At 58.7% G+C, this 14,063-nt stretch overlaps 1 protein-coding gene across 4 annotated transcripts in view; it reads left to right on the top strand.

The window, feature by feature from the left end:
* KIF21B (kinesin family member 21B) overlaps positions 1-14,063 on the top strand; it is a 43,977-nt gene that overhangs the window by 18,625 nt on the left and 11,289 nt on the right. For 2 of the 4 annotated variants that reach the window (XM_030000631.2, XM_030000629.2), the window contains exons 4-28: positions 280-429; positions 667-801; positions 1,185-1,352; positions 1,867-1,982; positions 2,599-2,794; positions 3,203-3,392; positions 3,507-3,570; positions 4,067-4,291; positions 4,598-4,679; positions 5,170-5,287; positions 5,608-5,799; positions 6,463-6,662; positions 6,835-6,942; positions 7,375-7,443; positions 7,819-8,048; positions 8,451-8,598; positions 8,696-8,890; positions 9,738-9,839; positions 9,977-10,142; positions 10,442-10,502; positions 10,834-10,891; positions 11,407-11,612; positions 12,079-12,153; positions 12,324-12,437; positions 13,120-13,158. In XM_030000631.2, coding sequence (XP_029856491.1) covers positions 280-429; positions 667-801; positions 1,185-1,352; positions 1,867-1,982; positions 2,599-2,794; positions 3,203-3,392; positions 3,507-3,570; positions 4,067-4,291; positions 4,598-4,679; positions 5,170-5,287; positions 5,608-5,799; positions 6,463-6,662; positions 6,835-6,942; positions 7,375-7,443; positions 7,819-8,048; positions 8,451-8,598; positions 8,696-8,890; positions 9,738-9,839; positions 9,977-10,142; positions 10,442-10,502; positions 10,834-10,891; positions 11,407-11,612; positions 12,079-12,153; positions 12,324-12,437; positions 13,120-13,158 — 3,407 coding nt within the window. The remainder of the gene's footprint in view (positions 1-279; positions 430-666; positions 802-1,184; positions 1,353-1,866; positions 1,983-2,598; positions 2,795-3,202; positions 3,393-3,506; positions 3,571-4,066; positions 4,292-4,597; positions 4,680-5,169; positions 5,288-5,607; positions 5,800-6,462; positions 6,663-6,834; positions 6,943-7,374; positions 7,444-7,818; positions 8,049-8,450; positions 8,599-8,695; positions 8,891-9,737; positions 9,840-9,976; positions 10,143-10,441; positions 10,503-10,833; positions 10,892-11,406; positions 11,613-12,078; positions 12,154-12,323; positions 12,438-13,119; positions 13,159-14,063) is intronic. The other 2 variants (XM_030000632.2, XM_030000630.2) reach the window with 1 other exon arrangement.

Below are 14,063 nucleotides of genomic sequence, written 5' to 3'. Positions count from 1 at the left end.
GCTTGCCTGTGCATCATCTCCTATCTGCATGCACGTGTTTGTGCATTCTCTCCTACACTTGTATGCACACCAGCTCTCCTGGTCAGCCTTGCCTAAGCACACATGTGTGCACATATGTGTGAACACACGCGCACCCCCAGCTGTGCGCCCTGTCCTCCTGGCTCTCAGGACTGCAGCAGCAGGATGGCAGAGGGCAGCTCCTCTCAGTCCCGCTGTGCTGGGCTCTAGCAGCCTCCTGCTTACTACTGCTCACCCCACACCTACTTCTGCCCTGCTCAGCTCTACAATGAGGAGATCCTGGACCTGTTTGACAGTACCCGTGACCCTGATGCACGCCACCGCAAATCCAACATCAAAATCCATGAGGATGCCAGTGGGAGCATCTACACCACGGGTGTCACGTCGCGCCTCATCAGCTCGCAGGATGAGGTAGGTGCAGGATGGGGCAGACATGGAGGAGGGATGGCAGCTGGGTGCCCACCAGCCAGGGATGTGCTACATGGGGACAGCCAGGCAAGAGGGGTATCTCACCCAGGATGGGACAGAGCAGCCCTGAGGTGAGGCAGGGAGAGGTCAGCGTGCTCGCTGGTCTGCAGCAGGGTGCTCTCCTGACTCCCTAGAAGGGTGCTTCAAGGTTTTGTTCTTCCCTGCCCCATGTTGTTATAGCTGATCCAGTGCCTAAAACAGGGGGCTCTTTCCCGCACCACCGCCAGCACCCAGATGAACGTGCAGAGCTCCCGGTCCCATGCCATCTTCACCATTCATCTATGCCAGATGAGAGTGTGCACCCGCCCGGAGCTGGTGAGATGTGCTCCTGCCTCATGGCTGGGCTGTTCCTGGATCTGATACCCAGGCAATGTGTGTGGGTCCCTTGGAGAGGGGAGAGGGTTTGAAGTCTTGCAAAGAGAGGCAGGGCTTTGTCTTTCTTCTTTCCAGTCATAGCCAGGGTTAGCATTTAATGGGAGCTGAGGTCTGCCCTGGAGCAGCCCCATCCAAGGCAGGGATGGTCTGGCCCAAGGGATGGCCCAGAGCAAGCTGCTGTTGGGATCCTCTCCCCCATCCTTGAGGGGCTGGATGCAGAGGGTGAATGCTCAGGCTTTTCCTGATGTCTGAGTGCACCCAAGGGGGCTGCTGCCTGCTCTGGGTCTGTGGTGGTGACCCTCTCCATCTGTGCCTGGCCGCAGGTGAATGGGGAGGTGAACAGCCTCCTGGACGGAGCCCAGCCCACCACCGAGTACGAGACCCTCACGGCCAAGTTTCACTTTGTAGACCTGGCTGGCTCAGAGAGGCTGAAGCGAACAGGTGCTACTGGCGAGAGAGCGAAGGAAGGCATCTCCATCAACTGTGGGCTGGTATGGCCCTGGGCACCGGTGTGCAAAGGCAGGGGGGAGGCAGGTCCTGCCTGGGGGAGCCTGGGACACCTTTGGGTCCTGCTTGGAGCTGCTCTGGGCTGTTGAGGTTGCTGCTGTCTCTGCTGGGGTTTATGCTACCTGGCCCTGTAGGCAGGAATATGCACAATCCAAAATACCAGTGGTGAGGGCACAGCTCTGCTGCTGAGGGCAGGACTATGGGGAGGGATACAGCTGGGCACAAGGGTGCAAGTCCCCAGAAGGTCGAGGTCTGCTAACTTGAGCTTAAAAAAAACTCCAGGGCTCGATGCTGCTCCTCGGTGCATGTGGGAGAGAGGCACAGCCCAGGGAAGGTGGGACGAATGCTGAGACTGGCAAGGGAAGCCCCGTGCCTCCACCTCTTGCACCCCAAACCTGTGCTGCAGCACACGCCTCAGGCCTGATGTGCTGGCTACATGACAGCTGTATTCTCATTAGGAGCTGAATTTGGCGGGGGGGCTTTCCTTTGTGTTGGTAGCTGGCCTTGGGGAACGTCATTAGTGCCCTCGGAGACCAGAGCAAGAAAGTTGTGCACGTGCCCTACCGTGACTCCAAGCTCACCCGCCTGCTGCAGGATTCCCTTGGGGGCAACAGGTAAGGGGGTCCCAGGCTGGGGCTGAGCCCTGGGAGAGGACTGCAGGGGCTGTCCCCCTGCAAATAGGGCCGAGGGTCTATGGAGCCACATGGCTGTTATTTCAGGACTCAAATGCCTCATAGATTGCCCGGTGGGGAGGGGATGCCTCCTGGCAGGCAGTGCATAACTTTGCAGATGTAAAGAACTTGGCTCCTCATAAGTCCCAGGCACAATTAGCCAGCTTTGGCAGAATTAGCTGGTGCAAAACACTCTGAAGCTCTTGCAGACCTGGGACTTGGCAGGTGGTGTTGCCCAGCATGGGATGGATTGAATTCCCTGCCTGCTCTGGGGGTACTTCTCTGAAGAGCCCATTCTTCCCCAGCAGTCCTGGCATGTGTGGGCTGGCAGGGGGAGTTGGATTTGCTCAGTGCTGTGTGATGTGTTGCTTGTGGGGTGTTGCCGGTGCTCTGGGTCTAGAGAGACTGAACCCAGTTTATAACTTGCTTATAAAACACAGAAGGGCCTAGTATGGGTGTCTGGGGGCATGTGGCCTGTGCTGGGTCCCAGGTTTCCAGGTGCCGAGTTGGTGCAGGGTGGGGGAAACTGTCCTTTCACCCTGACCTTCACCTCCCCAAGCCAAACCATCATGATCGCCTGTGTAAGCCCATCTGACCGGGACTTCATGGAGACCCTGAACACGCTCAAGTATGCTAACCGGGCTCGCAACATCAAGAACAAGGTGGTGGTGAACCAGGACAAGACAAGTCAACAGATCAGTGCCCTGCGGGCCGAGATCGCCCGCCTGCAGATGGAGCTGATGGAGTACAAGGCGGTGAGTGGCCGAGTGAGCCCACAGAGGTGGGATGGAGGCAGGAGCAGAAAGCCTCTTCCTCCTGTTTGAATTAGGCTGGTTTTAGCAAGAAAGACCCTCCTGCCTACCATGCTCTGCCCCTGTTGATGGGGGTAATTGCTAGGTGAGATCAGGAGGCTTAAGAGATGGGGGCTTAGCTCCTTCCTGCCCTGCCACAGGCAGGACCTTGGGCAAGTCTCTTGGGGATGCTAAGGCAGGGAGAAGCCTTGACGCATCTCTTACCCTCCGCCTGTTGAGCTCAGGCCTTCCTGGTCCTTAGATTTGTCCCTGCCCCTGCTTTGGTGGCTGGGGCTGCCCCCAGGGATGCAGCAGTGGGTCCCCATGTCCCAGCTTGCCCTGCACTCAGGGACTCCCCTCCTGTTCTCACAGGGCAAGCGGGTCATTGGGGAGGATGGCTCGGAGGGCTACAGTGACCTTTTCCGCGAGAACGCCATGCTGCAGAAGGAGAACAGCACCCTGCGCATGCGGGTGAAGGCCATGCAGGAGGCCATCGATGCTATCAACAGCAGGGTCACCCACCTCATGAGCCAGGAGGCCAATCTGATGCTGGCCAAGGCAGGTGAGGCTGGGCTAGAGCGTGGCATGGTAGGTCAGCCCAGCGAGCATAGCTGGGATGGGTGCTGCGGCACAGCCCATGTCTTGCCTTGATCCACCTGCACCTCTGCTCCTCCAGGTGATGGTAATGAAGCCATTGGCACCCTCATCCAGAACTACATCCGGGAGATTGAAGAGCTGAGGTGAGCTGGGCACCGTGGCTGGTGAGTTACCTGGGTCCCTGGGCTGGTGGGTGCCATGGTGTGGCCTGAGCCTAGGTGTGGCTTACAGCTCTGTGCCTCCAGCATCACTGGGGTGAGTTGTAAGCCCTGATGGAGTAGCAGCTGACTACACTGCTGCTGCACTGGGGCTGTACAAGTCCCAGCCTTGGTGCCAGGCAGTGCTTTGGCCATTGTCATCCTTTGTGTGGCTGTTGATGGAGGGGGAGATCCTGCGGGGAGTGCCTGGTGTCTCCCAGGGACTGCTGCCCCCCCCCCCCAAAGCTGGGTCCATCCCAGTGTCTTGCATGGTCCTGGGACCCTGTCTTGCAGCATCCTGACCTTCTGACCCAACAAAAATGGGAATGGCTTTGTGGTGACTCTGTCCCTTGCTCACACCATCCTAAAACCAGGCAAGATCCCCTCCTTTGGGGACAGTGGGATGTCCCCTCTTTGACCACATCCCATCTCCAATCCCTAGGACGAAGCTTTTGGAGAGCGAGTCCATGAATGAGTCTCTGCGTCGCAGCCTCTCACGTGTCTCTGCCCGGCCCCCCTACTCCATGGGCTCGTCCCCAGCGTCTGGCTTGGCTGGCCTGTGCAGCCCCGCTGCTCCGGTGGAGACAGAGGCCTCTGATGTCCTCCGACGGGCCAAGCAGGACCTGGAGCGCCTGAAAAAGAAAGAGAGGAGGCAGCGGAGGAAAAGGTGAAGGCAGCTGCTGTGCGATGTTGGGAAGGGGGAGGCTGCATGTCGGTTCCTGTCTGTCCTTGTGGGGTCGGGTATCCTGCTTCCTCAATCCATGCTAAAGCCAGAGCACCGAGACAGAACCCAGACGCCTGGGTTCCCCTCCCAGTGCTGCCTTGCCCTTGGTCTCCTTTTCATCCACCGCAAGATCCTGGAGGCTGTTTTCTCCCAAGGGTCTAAAAGCAGAAGGTGAGGGGGGCCCTGGCAGGACCCGTCCCCGGGCTCCCCCATGCTGGGACTCACGAGCACCCCTCTGCTCTCCCCCAGCCCGGAGAAGGAAGCATTTAAGAAGCGGCAGAAACTGCAGCAGGACAATGGGGAGGAGACGGATGAGAACGAGGTGGAAGAGGTGAGCAGGCTTTGTCCTCATACCGAGGGGGGTGTTCCGGTGTGGAGCATTGTCATTGCCCCATGTGGGAGAGGGACCAAGCTCAGCCTGGCCCTGCAAGCAGGTTGGAGGGGTCATGGAGCTGAGGACTCCATGCCGGAGTAGGGGGGAGCCGGATGCTCCCCAGTCAGCCCCGCTGTGGAGCGAGGAGCCCACATCTTTTTGGGCCTGGTTTCAATAAGCATAGGTGAAGGGGGGTTGGGCAATGCAGTGCTATTCAGCTGGGAGGGGATGGATGCAAGGATGGATGGGGCACAGAGCTGCTCAACAGTGTATGCTGGGGGTCCAGAAATGGTGCTGCAGCCCCTGGGCATCCTGTGTAGGAGGCTGAGTCCCATTGTGGGGGCTACAGCCCATCACTATGGGGTGAGCTCAGGTTTGCAGGATGGAAGAGCTGCAGAGAGAAGGGCAGGGCCATGTTGCAAGCTGAGGTTAGGCAGTTGTCTCTTAGGAGGAGGAGGAACAGGATGAGAGTGGCTGTGAGGAAGAAGATGGACATGAAGATGAGGATGAGGACTCAGCCAGTGAAGAGAGCCTGGTGGACTCAGACTCGGATGCAGAGGAGAAGGGTAAAGTGCGGAGCCATGCATGCAGCCCAGGGTATGGGGGTGCATTTGCTGGTGTCTCCTGGCACTAAACTCTGGTCCTGGGAAGGGAAAGTCTGCTGGGATGCCCCAGCATGGCCCCGGCTGTGTCTCCTCTGGGGGTCTTGGAAGAGCACCGGGGTTGCTGCAGGGAGTCTCCAACGCTCTCTGCAGTGCTGCCGCTCCCCAGTGATGTGGGTTCCCATCAGCTCCCTCTGCCCTCTCCTTGTGCTGTGGTTCAGTGGGGCTGTGGGAGCCATGCTCCCCCATCCCTCCCAGCCTGACTGTCCCCCACTGGCCTCCAGCCGTGAATTTCCAGGCCGACCTGGCGGATCTGACTTGCGAGATAGAGATCAAGCAGAAGCTGATTGATGAGCTGGAGAACAGCCAGCGGCGCCTGCAGACCCTGAAGCACCAGTATGAGGAGAAGCTGATCCTGCTGCAGAACAAGATTCGGGACACACAGCTGGAGCGGGACCGGGTCCTGCAGAACCTCAGTGAGAACCGCCTCACCTGTGGGATCCCATCCCTGCAGCAACCCCCAGTCCCTGCTCCTGCCCAGCTGACTCGGAGCCAAACCATCCACTCCCTGCGTGCAACACTGGCTCTGGTAGACCTTTGCTGTCCTCCCGCCTCTGCTTGAGCCCCTGGGACCCCCAAGACCCTGTTTGTCTTGCCGTGGGAGCAGCACTAGTCTGGCTCCTGACCCCAGCTGGTGCTGGAGAGGTGGCTGGAAAGGATGGTGAGGCAAAGCCTCCTCTAGCCTTGCACACTGCTTCATGAGATGTGGGAACACTTGGGGAAACTGAGGTGCTGAGGGGCACATGAAGAGCCCAAAGACCTAGTGGTATAGCTGATCTCTGGGCTCAGCAGGACAGGATCACCCACCCACATGGCTGCAGGTCTAGGTCTGCAGCTCCTCTCCGCCCAGTGACTGTGCTGTAACCCCCTGTCCCCACCCTGTGCTGAGCCCTAACCCATCTCTTCCAGTGGGTGCCCCCAGACAGACCTGAACCTGTGATGGGGCCAGAGCAGAGGGGTGAGGGAGGGGTCTGGCAGGATGGGGAGGGAGCAGTGCCCAATGCCTCCAGGCAGTGTGTGTAGGTGCAGGAGGATCCCAGGGTGTGTGGCCATCACAAGCCCTCTCCTCGCTCCCCCAGGCACCATGGAGTGCTACACAGAGGAGAAAGCCAACAAGATCAAAGCAGACTACGAGAAGCGGCTGAAGGAGATGAACCGGGACCTGCAGAAGCTCCAGGCAGCCCAGAAGGAGCATGCTCGCCTGCTCAAGAACCAGTCCCGCTACGAGCGGGAGCTGAGGAAGCTGCAGGCGGAGGTGGCCGAGATGAAGAAGGCAAAGGTACCTGGACATGCCAGGGCAGGGAGCGCATCCCCTGGTCAAGTCTGGCTCTCTGCTCAGAAGCAATGTTTTCCACTCCTGGTGGCAAGTGCAGGACATCTGTCTGTCTGGTGGGTGGGTGCCCTGGGACAGTCGGGTGCCTGCACCGACACATGGTACCTTCCCATTCCAGGTTGCGCTGATGAAGCAGATGCGAGAGGAGCAGCAGCGGAGGCGGCTGGCAGAGACAAAGAGGAATCGGGAGATCGCGCAGCTCAAGAAGGAGCAGCGCCGGCAGGAGGTGACAGCTCAGCCCACCTGCGTGCTGCTGGGTGTCCCTGTGTGGGGGGACTGGGCTGGCCGGGGCTGGATGTTTGTCCTGCTCTGGCACTCTGAAGTGCTCATAAATACCAGTCGGTGAAGCTTGCGGCCATGCTGCACCCATGGCCTCGCCAGGGGCTGGGCAGCTGCAGCAGAGCACATCTGGCTGAATTGCTCCCAAGGGCCTCCTGGAGCTCCTAGTGTGGTTGTGGGAGGTGCTATGAGCTCCCCGCCATGCTCAGGGGGCAATGTGTCATCAGGGTCAGCCTTAAGGCTGGAAACCTGCTCGCTATTAAAATCAGGAGTGAGACTGTTCATGCCAAAGTAACTGCTCCAAGCTTTGGTGGTGGGAGCCCCGGGACTGCAGCCATCACTGGGCAGGACCCCAGCGGTCTGTTTCTCTCCCGTGCAGTTTCAGATCCGGGCTCTGGAGTCTCAGAAGCGGCAGCAGGAAATAGTGCTGCGGAGGAAAACCCAGGAGGTGAGGTGGGGGGGATTCCTTCACATAGCCCCCAGCCCCCATGGCGGTCCTGGCCCCAGCACTTGGCTCAGAGACACCCTGTCCTCCAGACAGTGCCAACCCTGGGAGCGGGTTTCCCAAAAGGGTGGGAGGATTTTTATGGCTCATTAACCAGGCGGGAGATGGTTACAGAGGCAGAGGAATTACCCATCTCCCAGGGCAGCTGAGCCCGGTGACAGGGGATGGGCTACAAGGGAGAAGGGGGAAACCCATGAAGCACAAAGGGTCCTGGGGCTTTGGGTCTCCAGAGCTGCCTCTCTTGGTCCTGCGGGGCCCTGGGGGAGACAGCAACAGGTTTGGGCTGGGGACGCCTGTCTGACACCCTCTCCTGGGCAGGTCTCAGCGCTGCGCCGTCTCGCCAAGCCCATGTCAGACCGGGTCGCAGGCAGGACAAGCCAGAAGCCGGCCATGCTGGACTCAGGCGCGGAGGTCTCGGCCAGCACCACCTCCTCCGAGCCCGAGTCTGGCGCTCGCTCCGTCTCCAGCATCGTGCGCCAGTGGAACAGGAAAATCAACAACTTTCTGGGAGACCCTTCATCCTCCGTGAATGGGGCTCGGCCCGCCAGGTCAGGGCAAGGGCTGTGTGGATGGGTGATAAGGCATCCCAGGACTCCCATGCGTGGCTTTTGGCTGGTGACAGAGGTTGAAGGCCAGCTTCTTACTGTGCATTTGGCCCGTTTTAAACCACTGACCCAGTGACAGGCTGTGCTGGCAGTGTGTGACTGACTGTCACCTGGGCTTAAGCTCAGTGCTGGCCTTCCGTGAGCATTAAATGCCATGGCACAACCCCTGCTGGGCTCATCTCTCTCTGCTAAGGGGTGATGGAAAAGTTGGGCAATCCAGAAATGATGCAGATGCCTCCTCTGCTCCTGGCCAGCCAGAGCCCAGGCATCCTTTTAGGGCAAGCACAGCTTTCCAGGCATGGTGCGGCTGGTCGCCCATGTGCCTCTTCTCCCCTCTGGCTGTAGGAAGAAGTTCCCCAAGAAGGGGGCGAGCCAGACCTTCAGCAAAGCCGCCCGCCTCAAGTGGCAGTCACTGGAGCGGCGCATCTTCGACATCGTGATGCAGAGGATGACCATTGTCAACCTGGAGGCTGACATGGAGCGGCTCATCAAGGTGACAGTGGTGCTTGGGACAGAGAGGGCTGTGTGGTGGGTGCGAGGCAGGGGGACAGCCGTGCTGACAGTACCAATGCCCCTCCGTTTTCCCCCAGAAACGCGAGGAGCTGGCACTGCTGCAGGAAGCATTGCTGGGCAAGAGGATGAAACTGCAGGCAGAGAGCCCCAAGGAGCAGAAAGGGCTACAGGAGCTGAACGAGGAGATTGAGGTGCTGGGGGCCAACATTGACTACATCAATGACAGCATTTCTGACTGCCAGGCCACCATCATGCAGATCGAGGAGACCAAGGTGGGCAGCTGGACTGGGCCCAGCTGGCAGGGAGAGACTGGGAACAACCCCGGGAGGCGAGGGTGTCCTTGGGCACAGCCAGGCTGGGCATCCCAGAGTCCTCCCCTGAGCTGTGTCACACGCTCAGTGGGGCTGCACCTGCACAGTCATTTCTCATTAGGTGGTTAATTGTGGAGGGGAGTGCTGCCAGGTCCTTGCATGTCCATGGACAGGCTGCTGGTGCTCCACACCCCACCGCCCTGGGATTATCAGGAAGCTGCAGCCCCCAGTCCTGCCCGTGGGACTAGTGGTCACTTATCCCCATGGGAGTTTTATGGGCTGGAAACATCCCAGGGAGGATTGGCTTTTTTTCCAGCAGAAACCCTGCAGGTTTTGTGTACAGTTTTGACACTGGGCATGCTGCAGAGACACTGTGCAGCTCCCGGCTCCCCTCTAGTGGCTGCAGCCTAGCCTGGGCTGGAGGCTGTGTGCTGTCCCTGGCTTGTCCCTGGCTGTCATCTAGATTGGCAGGGAAGAAGGGTCTGTTGTTAATTCACACTAGCCTTTGGATTGGTGACCTGATCTGCTGTGGATTTGGGTGAGGTTGGTGTCTGCAGATTAGTGTCTAATTAAGTGTTGGCACCAGGATTTCCGTAGCAACACAGAAGCCCTTCAGGTTGTGTTGGCCATCTCCATGGCTGGATCTCCCCAGTAGCCACTTGGGCAGACTGAGGAGAGCAATCGTTGGACTGGGCAGTGCTGGCAAGGCAGTGGAGGTGCTGTGCTGGCCACAGAGCCCGTTCTGCCCATCCCACCCTGAGTGGCAAGCTCCCCTGCTGCATCCAACACCTGTCCCTCAACTTTTCAGGAGGAGCTGGACTCCACAGACACCTCAGTCGTGATCAGCTCCTGCTCCCTGGCCGAAGCCCGGCTCCTGCTGGACAACTTCTTGAAGGCTTCCATCGACAAGGTGTGGGGCCAAGTCAGGACCTGGATGCATGATGGGATTTCTTGCAGCTGGGGAGGGGAGCAGGGTGCCAGGGTGCGGACCTGGTGGGGGGAACTCGAGGCACCCACCTGAGGTCCGGCATGGCTGTCCTTCCCCAGGGGCTGCAGGTGGCTCAGAAGGAGGCCCAGATCCGCCTGCTGGAGGGGCGCCTGCGGCAGACGGACATGACTAGCTCCTCGCAGAACCATGCCATCCTGGATGCCCTGCGAGAGAAGGCTGAGTCGCACCCCGAGCTGCAGGCCCTGATCCACAACGTCCAGCAAGGTGGGACACAGGGCTGGTGCATCCACAGGCCAGGCATGCTGCTTGTGGGTTGAGGTGCCCACCTGTGCTAGCCCCCCAGGAAGCACCTAGACATGTCATGGCTGGGACCAGCATGCCCAGGGCTGCCCTGAGGGCAGTGCTGGGTGGGGATGTGTGCTCTGTTCACCACACAACAGGGACAAGGACTGGGTCCCCCCCGTCAACTGCCTGGGCTGCCCCCTCAGCTGCACAGTTCAGATGGGGCTCGGCACAGTGGGGTCCCCTCTGCACTGCTGATGTGCTGTCTCCCTCATGCACAGAGAATGGCTACACCAGCACGGATGAGGAGGTCTCAGAGTTCAGCCTGGCTTCAGATGGGAGGTGAGCACCCAGCCCTGGCCCTGCCTGAGCTGGAGGTAGCTGGGGAGGCCAGGGGTGGGGTGGGATAGGATGTCTGGTGCCACCCATGGGACCTTGCAGATGGACATAGATGAATAAAGCTCCACCTAAGCTTTCCTGTGGTGCCCAGCCCTTGGGGACGGGAGCAGAGATGTCTCTTAGACATCAGCAGGGAGTGAAGACTAGGTCATCCCTTGGAGAAGGGGTGCTGGGGAGCAGGGGGTGACCCAAGATGTCTAGTGGGCCGGTGGCAACCGGCTTTCTGAAAGGAGTTTGGCACTGAAGATCTGTCTTTGCCTCCTTCTCCTTGCAGCATCTCCCAGTCTTTCACCATGAAGGGCTCAGCAAGCCAGGATGATTTCAAGTTCAAGGTCAGTTGGCCTTTCTGTCTGGCCCCATCACAGGGAATGGGAGGAGGGATGGAGGGACATGTTCAGCAATGCTTCAGGCCTCTGCTCTGTAGTCTGACCCTTGGAGAGCCAGGCTTGGCATAAGGCAGTATGGCTGGTCTCTGGGTGGGGTCAGCTCTAGGCAAGGGAGAACCAAGACCTTCTGGTACTGTGGTCCTCTGAAGCACCAGAGGCTTGGGAAACATCCACCACATCAGCCAATACCCTCCAGATCTGAGTGGGCACCAAGGAGGTCCCTATGCAGTGCTGCATCCATTGTGGGCAAAGGTGGAAGAAAGCTCCCATTGTTCTGCACAGGCTGTCACATTTGCTTAGAGTATGGAGACCCAGCACTGTGATGAGCATCCCAGCACAACACAGGGGGAACCCAACCTCTGTGGCCAGAGAGCACAAGGTCTTCCACCCCACAGCTCTCTGGCTGCTTCCACTGTCCTCCCCTTGTGCTGCCTGTGCCTGAGCCCTCTGTCCTGCTCTAGGGAGAGCCCAAGCTCTCAGGGCAGATGAAGGCAGTGTCAGCTGAGTGTCTAGGACCCACGCTGGACGTCTCCACCAAGAACATCACCAAGTCCTTGGCATCCCTCATGGAGATCAAAGAGGATGGGATCAGCTTCTCCATCCGAGACCCCTATTACAAGGAGAAGGTGTCACGCACCATCAGCCTTCCGACGCGAGGAAGCACCTTGTGAGCATGGGGTGATGGGTCTTTGGGCATTGGGAGGCTCATGGAGGCATGGGCCAGCAGATGGGGAAACTGTGCCCTGGCTGTGGAGTTGCAGAGTGGTGAGGGTGAGCCCAGTCCTGCATCTATCCAGGCTTGTCTGCAGCAAGCAGTGGTGGCTTTCTCCAGCAGGACTTGGAGAGTATGTTGGTATCCTTTGCAGATGGAGAGAAGGGTACTCCAGGAGGAAGGAAAGAAGGGGGGCATGCTCACTGCCCTGGGTTATCAGCCTTCTTGAAGGCTTCTTGTGTTGCCAAAAGCCTCCGCACTCATGGGATGACTTGAGGCATCCTCTGATCTTGTGACTGACTCCAGAGCAGCCCAACTTCTCCATTTGCTCTGTTGGAGAAGGACAAGACATGGGTGTTCAGCATGGAGGGATCCCAGCAGGGGGACAGGCACCCACTGTGCTCTCTTTCACTTGCTTTAGTCCCAGGCAATCTCGTGGCTCGGACACTTCACCTCTGACAAGGAGGAAATCCTATGACCGTGGCCAACCTGCCAGGTGAGCTTGGGAGCTGGAGAAATGGCGACATGGGCAGGGAGAGGCTGGGTGGCCCAGACGAGTGGGGAGAGATGCTGGCTGGACCAGCTCTTGCTGGACCCTAGTGTGCCAGGCAGCTGCCAGGTGAGCAGTTCCCAAGTCATGTGTCCCTCTAATCCTTCCTGGCTCAGGCCTCCAGATGTTGGCTTCACGCCTCCCTCATCCCCACCCACCCGTCCACGCAACGACCGCAATGTCTTCTCTCGTCTCACAAGCAACCAGAGCCAGGGGTCTGCCTTGGATAAGTAAGTCCTGGTGGGGCGGGAGGGTCTGAGTGAGAGGGACCCATACCATGACAACATACGGGGTCCTGCGGTGGGGTGTAGGAGCACAGGACCTGGGTCGGCTCTGGCCAGCCTCCTGCCACCATTTTCACTCCCTGCTCCTCTCCATGAGGGAGCAGATGCTCTGCAAGGGCCATGCTGGACCCTTGACCTGTCCTGCCTGCCATGTGGCCCCTCTGAGCTGGCTTTTTGCAGGAGCTCGCAGTCCTGGCCTCTGGCTAAGCCCTACTTGGAGACAGGGTGTTGCCAGACTTGGATCGCTGGAAAAGGCTATGGAGCAGGATGGGGTGAGGTGGGATGGCAGCTTGCAGGAAGCTGATGGACTGGCACCAGCCTACAAATGCTGCTGTAGCCTCCCAGCCTCCCCCTGCAGCAGGTCAGGTAGCTGCCCTTGACTTGGAGCATTGCCAGCAGCGCTGATGTTCCCTGATGGAGACCTGCTGTCTGATCCTCACATGCCCTCCTGCTCCTCTGCTCTCTCCGCTGGTTTTCCATGTGTGCTTCTCTTTCTCCCTCTCTCCCCTCCTCCTTCTCTGTCCTACACTGGCTTGGATGCAATAACAATCCTCCATCTCTGACTCCTCTGCTGCCTCTTCTAGTCTGGGTTTTCTCTCCCATAATCCTGCTAATTTTCTGCCCCTAGGTCTGATGACAGCGATTCCTCTGTCTCGGAGGTGCTGAGGTATAGACAACTTTCTATTTATTATCCCTTCCTTCTCTCCTCCTCTCTGTCTCATGAGTCTGCTGTCCCTTGTCCCTGCATGCTCCACCTGTACCTTGCTGCTGTCCCCCACCTCCCAGCTCATGTGTGCTGTCCCCTCTTGGCATGCCACCTCTAGTGTCTGATGCTGTCCCCTTGGTTGCGAGTTCGAACTCTTTCTGCTCTGATCAGCCCTTGGAAATGTGGTGCTGGGCTCATCTATGGGCACTGGCTGGTTTGGGGTGGCAGCATGTTCTCCTCCACCTCTGATGAGTTCTTATCAGCATGACACCACCATGTCCCATCCCATTCCTGAGCTCTCCAGCAGGATGGTGTGATGCTGGGGAAGGGGGCAAGCAACCCTGGGTGCTCCCAGTGTGTCCTTGCAAGCATCATCTAGGCAAATATCTTCAGGTGCTCCCCACACCTGGTTGTGCTTCCCTGGTGCTGGGTTGTGGGTAGATAGATCTCTTTCCCAAAGAAACCAAGTCAGATTGTGGTGCAGAGTTCAGTCTTGGGGCTAAGGTGCTCCTGGGCTTGTCCCACTGCACCTTCCTGCCTTCGGAGGTTTCCCAACACGAGGGCCACCTTTCCCCCATCCTTTAGGAACATCAGCCCTCCAGTACCTGGGTGTCCCTCACATTGCCCGTGCCCTGAGTTCCCACAGGCACCCAGTCACTGGGGAGGTGGCACCAGATGAGTCTGTGCTGCGTCAGCTTGGGCAGTTGGCAGTCAGGCAGCAACAAAGTCCGTCGATAACATCTCACCCTGGGGAGCAAGGATTTCCATTTAGATTCAGTGTCACCTTGAGACTGGTAGAAACACTAGGGGTCAGGGGAGGGCTGTTTCATTTGAGTTTGTAAGTGCAGCTGCTCACTGAGAAAGAA

The sequence above is a fragment of the Aquila chrysaetos genome, chromosome 24 (genome assembly GCF_900496995.4).
Source record: "Aquila chrysaetos chrysaetos chromosome 24, bAquChr1.4, whole genome shotgun sequence".
Classification (NCBI taxonomy): domain Eukaryota; kingdom Metazoa; phylum Chordata; class Aves; order Accipitriformes; family Accipitridae; genus Aquila; species Aquila chrysaetos.
The sequence above is the reverse complement of the archived record's forward strand: the minus strand, read 5'-3'. Positions and strand labels throughout refer to the sequence as shown.